We start from the raw sequence: 13,189 nt of genomic DNA on the forward strand, positions 1-13,189 counted from the left end.
CGTAGCAACTGTTACTTCCATGACAATTTGATCAGTCACTCCCACTTAGCCAACCATCCAATCACTGCTTTCCTCTATGCTTGGGAATCCCCAAGAACTTCTGGAGACTAGACCACAGTGAGGCTGCCCCACCCAGCCCCAGCCTAGTCCTGGCACTTGGGAAAAAAAGCCCCGCATTCACCGGTAGCACGAGCAGTGATTGGGGCCTCTTGAGCGCTCATGGTAGAGGCTGCCTGCACAGCGTGAGGCAGTGGGGGGCAGTTGGGAACCTTCCCCCGCCCCCCCCGCTTGGCATCTGCGCAGCAGCTGCCCCATGGCGCAGGTGCAGCGCAGCTCTGCTGTCTGGGAGCTAGGGCCGCTGGGGTTGAGAGGTGCCGGGTTCTGGCTGACTGCTGGAGCCGCCTCAGCTCCCAGACAGCTCCTGCGGGCTGGGGGGAAGATCTGGGAACAAGGACCGGGGGCCGACTCTTCCACATGGCTCCAGAGCCCTCTCAGTGACTGCTGCAGCTGGTGCAGGGCCTTTTTTTTGTTTGTTTGTTTTAAATTGCTGGGAGGCTGTGGTCAGGCAGGGCAGCCATCAGGGGAAGGGCCAAATGGGGGGGTAATTGGGGAGCGCAGGTTGTGCAGGGGGGCTCTGCCAGGAGACCCCAGTGCCCCCACAGCCCCTGCTGCAGCCTGTGAGTGTGAGGCTTTAAAAAAAAGTGCAAGGAGGCTGGGACCAGGTGGGTGATGGGGCCGGGCAGGGCAGCCATGGGGGCTTCTGCAGCTCCCCTGGCTGCGCCTGCCTCTGCCTCGGTGGGGCTAGCCACTGGAGTCATGCCTTGCTGCCGCTTGCCCAGCCGGCATGGGGGGTGGGGGGAGGCACAATGCAGGCGCAGCTCGCTCTGGGCAGCAGCAGGACATAGCCCCCACTCCCTGCACTGCTGCACCCACCCCACTCCTTAAGCAATGCCACCCCCACTCTGGCTGAGCAGCTGGTCCCAGCCCCAGCCTCAATCCCTCCCACAACCCCAACAGACTTACCAGCTGGAGGCACCTGTCAGCTGCCAGTTTAGTCTATGGCAGAATCTCTGAATTGGCCAAATCTTTTCCAAGTTGATTTAGATGCTTTGAATTGATTCGGAGTTTTTACTTGGTTTCCCGATTCAATTTGGCATTTCAGTCCCCAAGTCTAGCTAAATCTCCTCCGAATTGAATCAGCTACTGATGCTTCACACAGCCCTAATAATAACCTCCAGTCATTGAGAACCTTGCTACCTTAAACTTGCCTGTTCAGTATCTGCACTGAATAAGAACACAACCTTCCTCCACAGTCATGGCAGAGTCCCTAGAAACATCAACTACTTTGAGCCAGCTATATGTACTTTCTGACTGGGTTTATCACCCATACCACAGAAATATCCAGCTCCAAGCAATTCAAGAGGCTAGAGAATCATAAAATCCTACACTGCTTTGACATCCAGTTATTTACAGGATCTTTTTTGCATCCAACAGAAAAGAGGTCAACTCAGTCACCTCTGCTGATAGCACCTGGAATTTCCTTGTGGTAATCCATGGCTTAGAATGCCTCCCCACCACTGTCTCCCTTTGAAACATTTCCTTACTGCTGCTGAAGTCTAACCAAATGGCTCCAGATTACACTCAACAATTTTGACCAAGTCTCATTATTGACTAAACACCATTTTAGTTTGTCCTCTTGGGCAGTGTAGTCATATAAAAGGCAGGACAGTCCTACCTTTTTTGGCTTGTGTGTAACACACCTATGTACTTTGGTGGCAGGGATGAGAGCTGGTAGAGATGATAAAGCTATGGCCTTGCATAACAAAAAGAAAAAAAAAATGTGGCAGGCCAGTTGGATTCATTTCTTTAAGCCTTTTAAATCTTGGTCACCTTGCTTTGATCACAGCATATGCTCACTTTCGAGAAAAAAGGTCTCTTTGACCAGAAAAATTATTTCCTACTTCCATCAGCAGTTTTACCATATTCCTCTTCCATCCTTCACCAACTCATAACCAACTATGGAATTATCTATTTTGTATCACAATAGGCAAAGATAACCACTGCACACCTGGGATCTAGCTGTTTAAACATTTCAGAAGAGTTTTGCTAGGCCAAGGTAGGCAAGGCAGCAGGAAGTTAATTTTATTTTAGCCTTTACACATGTAAAACTTACTGGAAGAAAGTAAAGAACAAAATCAAAGAAACAGAGTGAACTAAGTATTATTGGACTAAATAAATGTTTGATTAACAGTTTTCTACAGAGTTGATACAAAAGTTGAACAAAATCATGAATAAAATCCAAGACACAAGGAAGAACAACCAGAGACTTAATATTAACAGCATTAAAGTTGCTACAGACTCCTTTTTAATCTCTCCTTTTTTTCCTGGGGAACACTTAGCAGCTTGATTCAACACAGGAGAGCAATCAACATTGGATGTGGTAATTGCTGCCACATGCTGAGACCAAGATAACACTATAACACCATTGGGCTTCCTCTCATTTTAATTTTGAGGATCATGACCAAACAGATAATTTCCAAAAACATCATCCCCAAAAGCCATACCCTGAGTAATTCCTGAAGTGCGAACCTTTGGTTCCTGTTATTTTCCTTCCAGTTTGTCAGTTCCCACAGCCATCTTATGACTTTGTACTTTGTTAAAAAAAGCCTGACAATCAAGCTGTGATTGTTCTATGACTAATCTGAAAACATCACCCAAGCAATGTGAACTCTGACCTCCACAGGCCAACAAGAAGAATCAGAAGAAGAGTTTTCCCAGAAGAGGAGCAAATTCAAGGTCCAAGAGTGGCCAATTAGGTTGCACAGGGTGCCAGCAACCAAAGACAGAAATGCAACTTCCTACTCACTCCTGCTCTCTTCTTTAATACCTTTATACACCTTTGGGGGGAAGTTTGTCTTGTTCTGTTTCAAGAGTTTGGAAAATAATTTCTTCAGTAGAACTTGAGATCTGCCAACTAAGATTGACTTTCAACCAACAAGACATCCACTGCAATCTGAAAGACTTTCAACAAAAGTTATAAAAAAAATATTAGATTATACCAGGGATTGTAGAGAACCATTCTGGTTAGTGCCTGTCTACTAATACACAAGATATGCTCTGATAGCACAAGCTATCGATACAGTCATGTAAAGTGGACATGAGTGGAGAGAGAACCTTCCTGAGATTTCCACCAGGGCATTGGGGAGCAGAGGTCATTCTTTCTCAAGTTTGTGAACCATGGGACTGATAAAGGTTGTGCAAAAGATTCTTTCCTTTAACATCTGCATTTTGCTTTAGGGGTTTCCTTCTTTACCACTCAGAGGGCATTGCTAAAAAAGCAGTTCAGCATGATCACACCTGAAGTTCTTATTTTATTTTTAGTGACTGAGCATATGGCTAAAAACTTGTCATGTTTCCCTTTTCATTCTCAATTGGCCTCTTCAGCAGCTGGACAGTGGGCATTCCTTCATGTTCTTTTCAGACATCAGGTCAAGCATTAAGCAAGATCTTTTCCTTTCCAGCTCTCATTAATATGCTTTCATTACTCCTATGAAGCAATTGCTCATTTTTTGAGAAACATCTGGCATTAATAGTGCTGATGCTTTTAGTTATTCATTAAAATGTGGCCTCCTCCTTTCTTTGTAGATTTCATAGTGGAACTGGAAGTTTAAATCTGCTTGTAGGAGTATATCAGAGTGAAGCACTTCAATCATTTCTTTAAAGTGCTCAGTTTGTGCTACACTGAAGATCTCATTAGCATAAAGAGACTACAAATTTAACAAGCTGAAGTCTGTTTTTCAGGGAGTTATGACATAATGAATCGATCTTTCCTATTTTGGAAGGATGGATGCAAAAGATACATAGCCTGCTCTGGAATGAAACTGGTGTGAAGAGTTGTTAGGTGGCCTAGAATAAGGACTTAAGTAACCATGGCTACATTTCAATGACAATGGCATGGAAAGCACATCACTTGCTGGATCAAACTCAATATTCCACTCCTTTACTTTAAAGAGTCATTTAATCTTTCAAACTCAAAAGAACTGGATTTTCTGCATTTTGAGATGTGCGCAAGAATCCTGCCTCACTAATTCTTGACAATGCATATGCTTACTTTGGAGGAATTCTGTTATAATTACTTAACTCTATTCAGAGAATGACTTGTTTCAGAAGCCATCTGAATCTGGCACATTCCCAGGAAGGACACTGCTTCACATCCACCCCCCATCTTGCACACACACGCACAACTTCAAGTTTCCCTCATACCTAAATCATGTCCTCTTCAGGGCTTCGTCCTTGCTGGCACTCCACTTCACAGTTTGACCCTGAGGGTTTGTAACCTTGAGGGCTTTGTGAAAGTTAGAATTTTCCTTGTAAACCAGGCACACAACAGACACCTGCATATAACTCCTATCCCTCTAGCATCACCACCCTGAAAGCCTGAGTTTTACTGAGTGTCCTTTCAGAGATCTAGGACTCAACTGCAGCCCACTCTAGCTCCTCAGTCTTTCTACTCCAGTTGACAAAGGACCAGCGAGAGAACCCCAGCTTGAGAAGATCCAGTCCATAAGTAGCTCTGTCCTCTTTTCACAAGTGACCTCCTGAACAGCTTCAAATCCTGACCAGGTAATCAGTTGCTTAACTCCATCTCTGCCCTTCATCCCCAACATGATGCCACAGAGACCAGAGAAAAATTGATTCTCCTGCCCTACAGCCAGCATGCTGCTCTACAAAGGACCCATTTGAGTGAAGGATCTGCAAGGCTGCAGCCTCTTGATGTGTTTTCCACTAATGGATGTATGGATTTCCCCTAACACTGCCTGGGTATCCCAGATTTGGATGGAGCTACACTATGAATATAAAGAGCATAATGAAGTTTACACTACAAATAGTGTTTGCAGATTGATCTAGACACATAGTAAGTAATCTGTCACATTAGCACATGAGAACAAAGAGATATGTGGCAATCAATGTGCACTATCACCCATTTTGCTTCCCAACAGCAGCTTTCATGTTTCCTACAGTTAGAAAGACACTGTGAGTTCACAGTGAAGACTAAACCCAACTTAATCAGCTTTCTCTACAACCCTAGCAAATGCTCAGTCCATTCCTCCAGAAATTTCTAGACTTGAACAAACCAAATCTCCTAAGAGCTCACATATCTATCCACTGTGTTCCTCAACACCCAGTAACTAGCTACTTTCACCAAAGACTCCACTTTTTCTATTTCCACCTGACTTGCAGATTTTTCGGCAACATTAATATTGTTTTCTAATGGGTTCAAGTTAAAAGGTGGCAATGGGAACATTACAGTTCTTCATAGCTGTAAATAACAACCTCATCTTTTTATATTAAAAATGAACCTTTCAAATATTTAATGCAAAAATAATTTAATTTGGGGGCTTTAATTCTCTGAACAGATGAAGTATATATTTTCAAATGGAAACTCAGTTGGGTTTCTTTTTAAAGTGTTGTTTTTCTTGTGTCCCTGCATGAAAATAAATCTGAGAGAGAGAATTTCTGGTCAGGGTTGGCTTACACACAACTATAGAAACAAGGGCAATGACAAGCAAACCCCAACCTTAAATCAATGTTCATCCTGTTGCAGCAAAAGAACCCCAAGTCAGGTAATTCAGAAACTAAAACACCTTAAAATCCCTGATTCTCCACACATTATGGTATGGAAATAAGCACAGGGTTGATGCTGTAGACCAGGGAAATGCTGAATTAATGTGTCACCCATTCAAAGAGTATAAACACCCCATGCAGTATTCCAAGTCCTCAGCAACTTAAATCAGACCCAGAGAATAAAAGCCATTTAAAGGGGAAAAAAATCACCGAATTAGGAAGCTGAGGGGGGAAAAAAGAGCACATCACTAAATAAGCACTCTGTGTGGTTAACCTGGCTACAAGAGAGAGCATTAGCAGCTCTGAATGAGTGAAAATTAAACTCCTGCCATTCCAGTAGCTATCAATCTTCAGATTCATACAAGGCAGAAAATGCATCCTCCAATTCCCTCTTCCATGCATTTCTCTCCTAGCAAACACACAGTTGAACTAGGCCTTCCATTATACTGGAATGTGGTCCAGATAGCTATGGGTGCAGACGCTCACTCAGTTTTCCCACAGCAGTAGACTCCCAAACTTGATGCCAAGAGGACAGGTAACACCTCCGGAAAGGACTGGCAGATTACTTGCTAGGAACTGAGCAGGCTTTGGAGGCCATACTGTCACCTCTCCTTCCCAAGTCATGGTCCAAGCATGTTTCTAGCACACCACAGATCAAAATTTTCTGCTGTAACTGTTCTAAAGATTGAAGGATGTAATTTCTCTGCCTGTCACTGGCAATCTTCCAGCTCTTATCCATAGGTGAGCAAATTCCAGGCCTTACCTGCAGGCCAACCCTCTGCCACTCATTCCCCCTACCCCTCAGTTTTCTACAGGCCAGTAAAACTAATTCCCCTTCAATCAAGTAGTTCACCAGAGTCAGTCTTGTTTGCACCAGAGCATTTGCTAAGGGAAAAACTGGCATAGGATTTTCTGCACTTTTTGCCACTTTTTGTTCCTAGGTCTTTCTAGGCAGCAAGAAGTTGCCCTTTTCCTTTTTCCCCTCTTCCCAAATAGCCAGATCACCTCTGAAAGGAACACAGAGGTGAACTCCAGATGCCCTGTTTGCTGGGGATGCAACGAATGCATAGGTGATGGGGCACGTGCCCCATTTCTGTGCCAACAGCATCACGCAGGGCTGCAGCCCAGCTGAAGCAGGGGTGGCAGCAACAGCATGACGTCTGTGTTGATGGTGGAGTAAGGGGCTGCAGCCTGGCCAGAGCCAGTACCCAGGAGCAGTGGGGGCAGTGGTGCAGAGTTGTGCCCCCCACCATAAACACTTACATGTCATCTATGAATGAATGTCTACTCTGCTCTTTTTGCAGCCTTACTAGACACAGAAAAGCCTACCTCCATCTGCTCTCCCACCTTCAGCAGGTTTCTGAGGAGGAACTGTGGAAGAATCTACAGAAGAGAGATCACTTTCTTCATTCTCAAGCATCAAAACCCCAGATAGTATTCCAGCCCTCAAAAAATTAAATTTTAAGTAGGCACCTTGCAGTCACCATGAAAATACAGAGCGAGGAGTTGGAAGGGGAACAGACAGGCTCAGACTTGCTTCCGCTCCACCTCAGACAAATGACAAGACTCCCTTGCTGCTGCTGATAATGCAATACCAGGGAATCTGTTACTATGAAGCATCATCAGAATATCTGCATCTTTCATACCACAAATGTAATGAGTTCGACACACTCAGCTGAACCTGTGGTACTGGACCAGCTTCCCCTCCCTCTCACAGGGAGCTGTCACTTTGCTGTTTGGAACAGGCAGCTTCCCTTGATAAGGCAGCTCTTTCCTGGAAAGGGGAGATAGAGCTGCCTTATCTCAGGGGGAACAAAAAAAAGGTCACTCTCTGCTAAGTGGCAAGGTTCTCACCTTGAAAACCTCTCCGTTGACTAGTACAGAACACCCAAGGTTGTGAAACTTTTAATCAGATGCCTGCATAATTACTAAATCATTATTAATTATATCAGAGAGCAGAGACCTCGGAGAAAAGGCAAAGCAAACAAAGGGCCGGATGAAGTCTCCTCCGTTGTTGGAAAAAATTGGTAATTAAAAGTCATGAGTGCACTGAAGAGTGAGGGAGCGGCATCACAGTCAGCGTTCAGGACGTAGGAATGACTCGCATGTTAAGGAGCAGCCTTGTCTCCCTAGGGAAATTACGGGGTATTGCTTTACAAAAAGCAGCAGCATGGAAATGAAAGAGCAGTCCTGGTGTAACTGATAGTTTTATTCATGCAAGGAGACCAACCCTGGCTATGGGGCCCCTTCAAGACATCCCCTCCACATGCTTATGGCTTCTCCAGAGCCCCCTCTCACCTCCCCTGACCATTTGAACTCCCACCCTGTAAGGAGCAAGGCAGAAAGAGGGACTCATCTCTACCCTCCCCAGGCTACTCATCACTGACTGAATGGTTATCTGGAGCAATCCTTGCACTCAGGACTTCTGCTATACAACCACATGGTAAAATGCTTAGCGTAGGCTGATGACTGCAGAATAGTTTCTTCCCTGTGCAAGTCAGGTTGGATCAGAGGGACAGAGTAAGTCTACCCAGAGGTCTTTTCTGCCCAAGTGCAGGGGGTCTGGACCCAATGACCTGTAAACTCCCTTTCAGCCCCTAAAAACTATGAAACAACCTTTCCAGGATTATACTGCGCCCACACAAGATGGCCTCCGCAGGAAGAGATACCAACTAGAGCAGGGGCGGGCAATTATTTTGGGCAGAGGTCCGCTTACTGAGTTTTGGCAAGCCATCGAGGGCCACGTGACAGGCAGCTCAGGGCAGATAAATATTAATTTAGTAAATTTTTTAAGGACCCTACGGGCCAAACAGACTGGCCTGGCAGGCTGCATCCGGCTCCCAGGTCGCATTTTGCCCACCCCTGAACTAGAGACACTCTAACAGCAGGAAAGCCATATAAGTCTCTAGGAAACACCAAAATCATGTTTCTGTAGGGAACAAAACATTTTTACAGACCCAGAGAGATGTCAGTAAATGAGAGAAATTTCTTTCTTATATTGTATTTAATAGTTGATTTGAAAGGACTATGCAGGTCTACATCATAGATTCATAGATGTTTGGGTCAGAAGGGACCAAAGTAGATCATCAAGTCTGACCTCCTGCCCTGGGCAGAAAAGAGCACTAGGGTTAGATGACCCCAGCCAGGTTCTAGCCTCCCCTGAAGGTAGGGGAGAGCACCACCTCCCTTGGAAGCCCATTACAGATTCTGGCAACCCTTACCATAAGGTGCAAACTTAGCCTACTTGTGAGCTACAACCCCTCCTGAAAACCACCGTAAGACTTGTTTAACAGTAATCAATTCACCTCAGACCAAAGTCTGTTTGACTGACAATTCAGGTGAACTTCCTCTTAGTAATTCCTGCAGACAAGTGCTACATGAACAGAACGTGCCCAAAAGAGACTGTAGAGAAGAATTGTAACAAGCATCTCTGCTGGTCAATACATGAAAGATAAGGAACTTGATGCCACTTTAAGCAAAGTGATACGCACTTTCCCCATGTCATAGCACTGAAACACCAAAAACAGGTTGCTGATGAAAGCTGACACACTAAATATGTGTGTGTGCCATCACTTGTGGGCATCAACAAGTCACACTTAGACCCACGATACAGACAGGCAATCTATTCAAAGAGAAATAATGCCAAGCATTAAAGCAAGCCTTCAGGGAAAAACAAGTAAATAAGACTCTGGCAAGAAATGCCACGAGCTGTATTCAACCTGAGTTGAATGTTAAGCAGGAGCTTTTTTCCAACAGACTGTGATATAGTAAATATGCAGGAGCTCACATGCAGACTCAACTCTCACGATGTACACACACTGGGAGGTGTGAAACACTAGAAACCTAGGGAGGAATCAGACTGTAACCAGCAGAGATCAAAACCAAGAGACATTTTCTACTCCACTGCTCACAATACAAAAAAAAAAATCAGCCAGACTCTTCAAGGTGTTTTAAGTAGTAAGCTCTCCCATTTAAAAGTGAGGAAAAAAAAGCAGAGAATGGCTCTGGCAAAAATAGCACTGTAATATGTGGCAGACTGCCGCAGAGTTAAAAAATTACTACTAAATAAGTCTGTGCTAAAAGCAGCCCCCTCAGGGGCAGCTACGTGATTATACTTCAACTTGACAGAACATGAATTCAGTAAACTTTTACTGGAATGCATCTGGTCTCTCCTCACTCCTTTCCTTGGTTTCCCTGGCTCTAAGGCCTGGTGTGTAACCGCCTCTTTGCAGCATTCACTTTTTTCCTGCTTGGCACTCACCATCTGCCCCAACTCCCAGTGGGAGAGCATCATACCTGTTGAAGATATCCCCAGACACTTTCTGAAGGTACTGAAGTGCATCTACAACTTGCAGAATAGCCTCTTCCCTGCGCAAGTCAGGTTGGATCAGAGGGACAGAGTAAGTCTGACCTTCCAGGAAGTGCTTCTGGGTCACTGTAGCCATCGTGCCTACGGAAGAGAGTGAAAAGCTCATTGGAACACATGCAACTTCTTCTCATTACAGCATTTACTTAAGAGCACAAACTATATCTATACTTACCTGGACTGGCAGCAGGCAGCCCCCAGCCCCCAGAATGTATACACAACCGTGCACTTCTGGCAGCTGCACTTGGCAACTGTGCCAGCAGAGTGGGAAGGCAACTGCTGGCTAATGGCACAGGATTACCTACACATCAGAAGCCAACTGCACCTGGCAGAAGTGGAGTAACTCTGCTGGCAGATCAGAGGCTCCTAATGCTGCAGAAGGGCTCTGAGGGTGAATGCATTCAGTGTTTTGCCCGCATAACAGGACTTCTGCAAGCAAGACTGGGGTGTAGACTAGGCTCCTAACTGATTTGGGCAGCCACTCAAGAGAAAACCAAGAAGTTGGTCAGGGAGTCCAACCCAGAATTCTGAAATAGCCTCATGCAATCTGCAGTGCATCACTTTCCCTGTCACTCTGGTATTAAGTTAGCAGCTGGACCCCACCAAGCACAAGGGAGGAAAACAAGTGAAATGACCTGTGAAGAAGGAGGCTTTTGATTTGCCTGGATGTTTTTTGAGGCAAGGACCACATCTCTGCTCTGTGTTTTGTAGAGAGCTCAACAAATTAGTACTCACCTGCTGGAATCAGGCTGATACCACTATTAAATATTCAGGTATTAAATCATTTTGTCACTACCATCAGGTTTTTCCACATAATGGCAGAAGAACTTCCTGGATACCTCTCTAGATCTAGTGGGATCACTGATACTACTAGATCAGCACTGCATAGCCAATCAATTCAGAGAATGAAATGGAAGTTGCTCTAATTTACATTTCTGTCACAAGAACCCCAGTCTACTCTCCCTTTCCCAGAGTCTTAGCAGTAATGAAATTGCCGCATACTGTCATGCACACATACCCTCCTTTTAGGTTACACAGGAAACCCACAAGGGACTGTTCAAACTCTGACTAATCCAGTTCCTCCTCTGTATCTACATGCAAAGAACACTGCTTGTTTTATATTCCTTTCTTCTACAAGACTTGGACATTTCACTGCAACTCCTCTGCGAAGCAAAGTCCCAAAACCCAAATATGCGCGGTGCCAATGTCATCACAGAACCACCACCTTCTCTCAAAGTCAGCCTATGCCAGGGATGGGCAAAATATGGTCCGCAGGCTGGATCTGGCCTGCCAACTGGTTGGATCTGGCCAACGGGCTTGTGTCCACCAATTAATTGTATCCAGCTCACAGCTGCCTCTGCGCCATTTTGCATGGGACTGAGCCCCGCCTGCTCCCGTCTGGGGCAGCTTGCACTGCCTTCCTGCCTTTGCCTGCCAATGGGTCTGGCCAGTGTACAGAGCTTGATCTCAGCAGGGCAGCTCTTGATATGACTATAAGTACTGCTCACCTTCTCCTGCCACCAGTGGCTACTCCTCCTCCTGCTGCGCCGATCCGGGCACCAGGTAGTACAGGAAAGAGCAGTGGCTGTTGGGACGCGTGCTAGGCATCACACATCCAGTCATGTGGCGGGGCTGCGGGGGGAAGCTGCAGCTGGGTGCTTATTGCCCCAGCACACGGGGCTCCAGCTCCAGGCTGCCTTCCACCCATTCTGCTTGCCCAACACAATGAGCAGCCACCTGCAGGCAGCCGAGTGGATGGAAGACAGCCTGGAGCATAAGCCCCGCACGCTGGGGCAGGAGCCACCCAGCTGCAGCTTCCCCCCTACTTAGCTGGGCACGTGTCCCCATGGCTACCACTCTTCCTCGTGCTACTTGCTGCCCAGAGTGGCATAGCAGGAGCAGGAGGGAAAGGAGGAGCCACTGGAGGCAAGGAGAGCCCAATAGTACCTGGATGGATGCAGCAGAAAGGAGCCCTGCCAGGAAGATGTGAATGCTGGCTGGGGCTGGAGTGGGTGAAGCTCAACCCCACATGGAGCTCCACAGAAACAGACATAGGCCAGATGGGGTTGGGGGGGGAACACAGGCAACCACACCTGCACTGCCCGGGCAAGCTCTGCTGCATGTGTCCCCAGCCTTCCTCCCTTTCTCCCTGGCTAGGTCCTGGGACCTAGTATGTGGGCAGCCCTGTCCCCACACACAATAAGAGTAAAACTTTATTTTGAGTTAGTATGCAATTGCCTCTACTATATGCACTATAAACACACATAAATCAGAACCAAAAATATTTTTTGAAAACTGTACATGTTTGATTTTTAGTATATGATGTGTTTTTCCATCTATAATTTGTTAAAATGGTATCTTCTGAAAGGTTTTATGTACATGGCCCTTGATAGCTCGCCAAGGGCCTTACACGGCCTGCAGCCAAAAAAATTGCCTCCCCTGGCCTAAACCCAGGACAGGGTCAGATATTAAAGTGTCCCCAATAAACACCAGCCAACTGTACCCACATCCTCCTGGCTTGCTCCCACGCAGCCCTGCTAGGTGACCTTCCCTGCATTTACATGATAGTGTGTGGACCCCAGACAAGACATAACAGAGATGTTAACTTATCAAAATGCAAAGAAAAGGACTAATATTTAATCACACTTTAGCTTATTAGAAATTAATGAAGCAGACTTCAGTCTTCAGATACAGATGATTTCACAGTCTTTGCAAAACCACCGCAACTTCTTGCAACCCTAATCTTTGCTGCTAGGATTTCCTCCAATCCATTCCTCAGCTCAAGGAGAATGAATAAGATAGTGCACTGCAAGTACTGTACAGAGAGTCTAAGGTGGGGTCATTTACATGCCAAAGATAGGGCAAGACCATCATGATAGGGAGAAAAACAATTTATAAAGAGACTTAAATTACACTGCTCTCACTTTCCAGCTTCACAGTAGACCAGCTACTCTAGAGAACCCTCCCTATGACCACTTATTGTGCAGTTCTCACCACTTTCCACACATCTGCTCTCTTAGATCCAAGATTACCCATGACACATGGTAAGAAAGCACAAAGCTGGAAAGTGACTTCCATTTTCATTTAAACAAATCTGACTATGGGTAAAAGCATCACTTAAGGAAACAGGGAACCAATATACCTTGCCTGTATCACAGATGGGAAACTTGAGATCACAGATCAAGCCCAACTGTGAAT

The 13,189-nt window shown here is 45.7% G+C and overlaps 1 protein-coding gene across 3 annotated transcripts in view; it reads right to left on the bottom strand.

Annotated features, from left to right (window-relative positions):
• The window catches only part of WASHC1 (WASH complex subunit 1), a 62,752-nt gene that overhangs the window by 26,002 nt on the left and 23,561 nt on the right, over window positions 1-13,189 (bottom strand). For all 3 annotated transcript variants that reach the window (XM_090043379.1, XM_090043380.1, XM_090043381.1), the window contains exon 2: window positions 9,922-10,075. In XM_090043379.1, coding sequence (XP_089899505.1) covers window positions 9,922-10,070 — 149 coding nt within the window. In that variant the 5' untranslated portion in view covers window positions 10,071-10,075. The remainder of the gene's footprint in view (window positions 1-9,921; window positions 10,076-13,189) is intronic.

This window comes from Crocodylus siamensis, chromosome 4 (assembly GCF_052110815.1).
Source record: "Crocodylus siamensis isolate JL-2025a chromosome 4, ASM5211081v1, whole genome shotgun sequence".
NCBI classification, from domain to species: domain Eukaryota; kingdom Metazoa; phylum Chordata; order Crocodylia; family Crocodylidae; genus Crocodylus; species Crocodylus siamensis.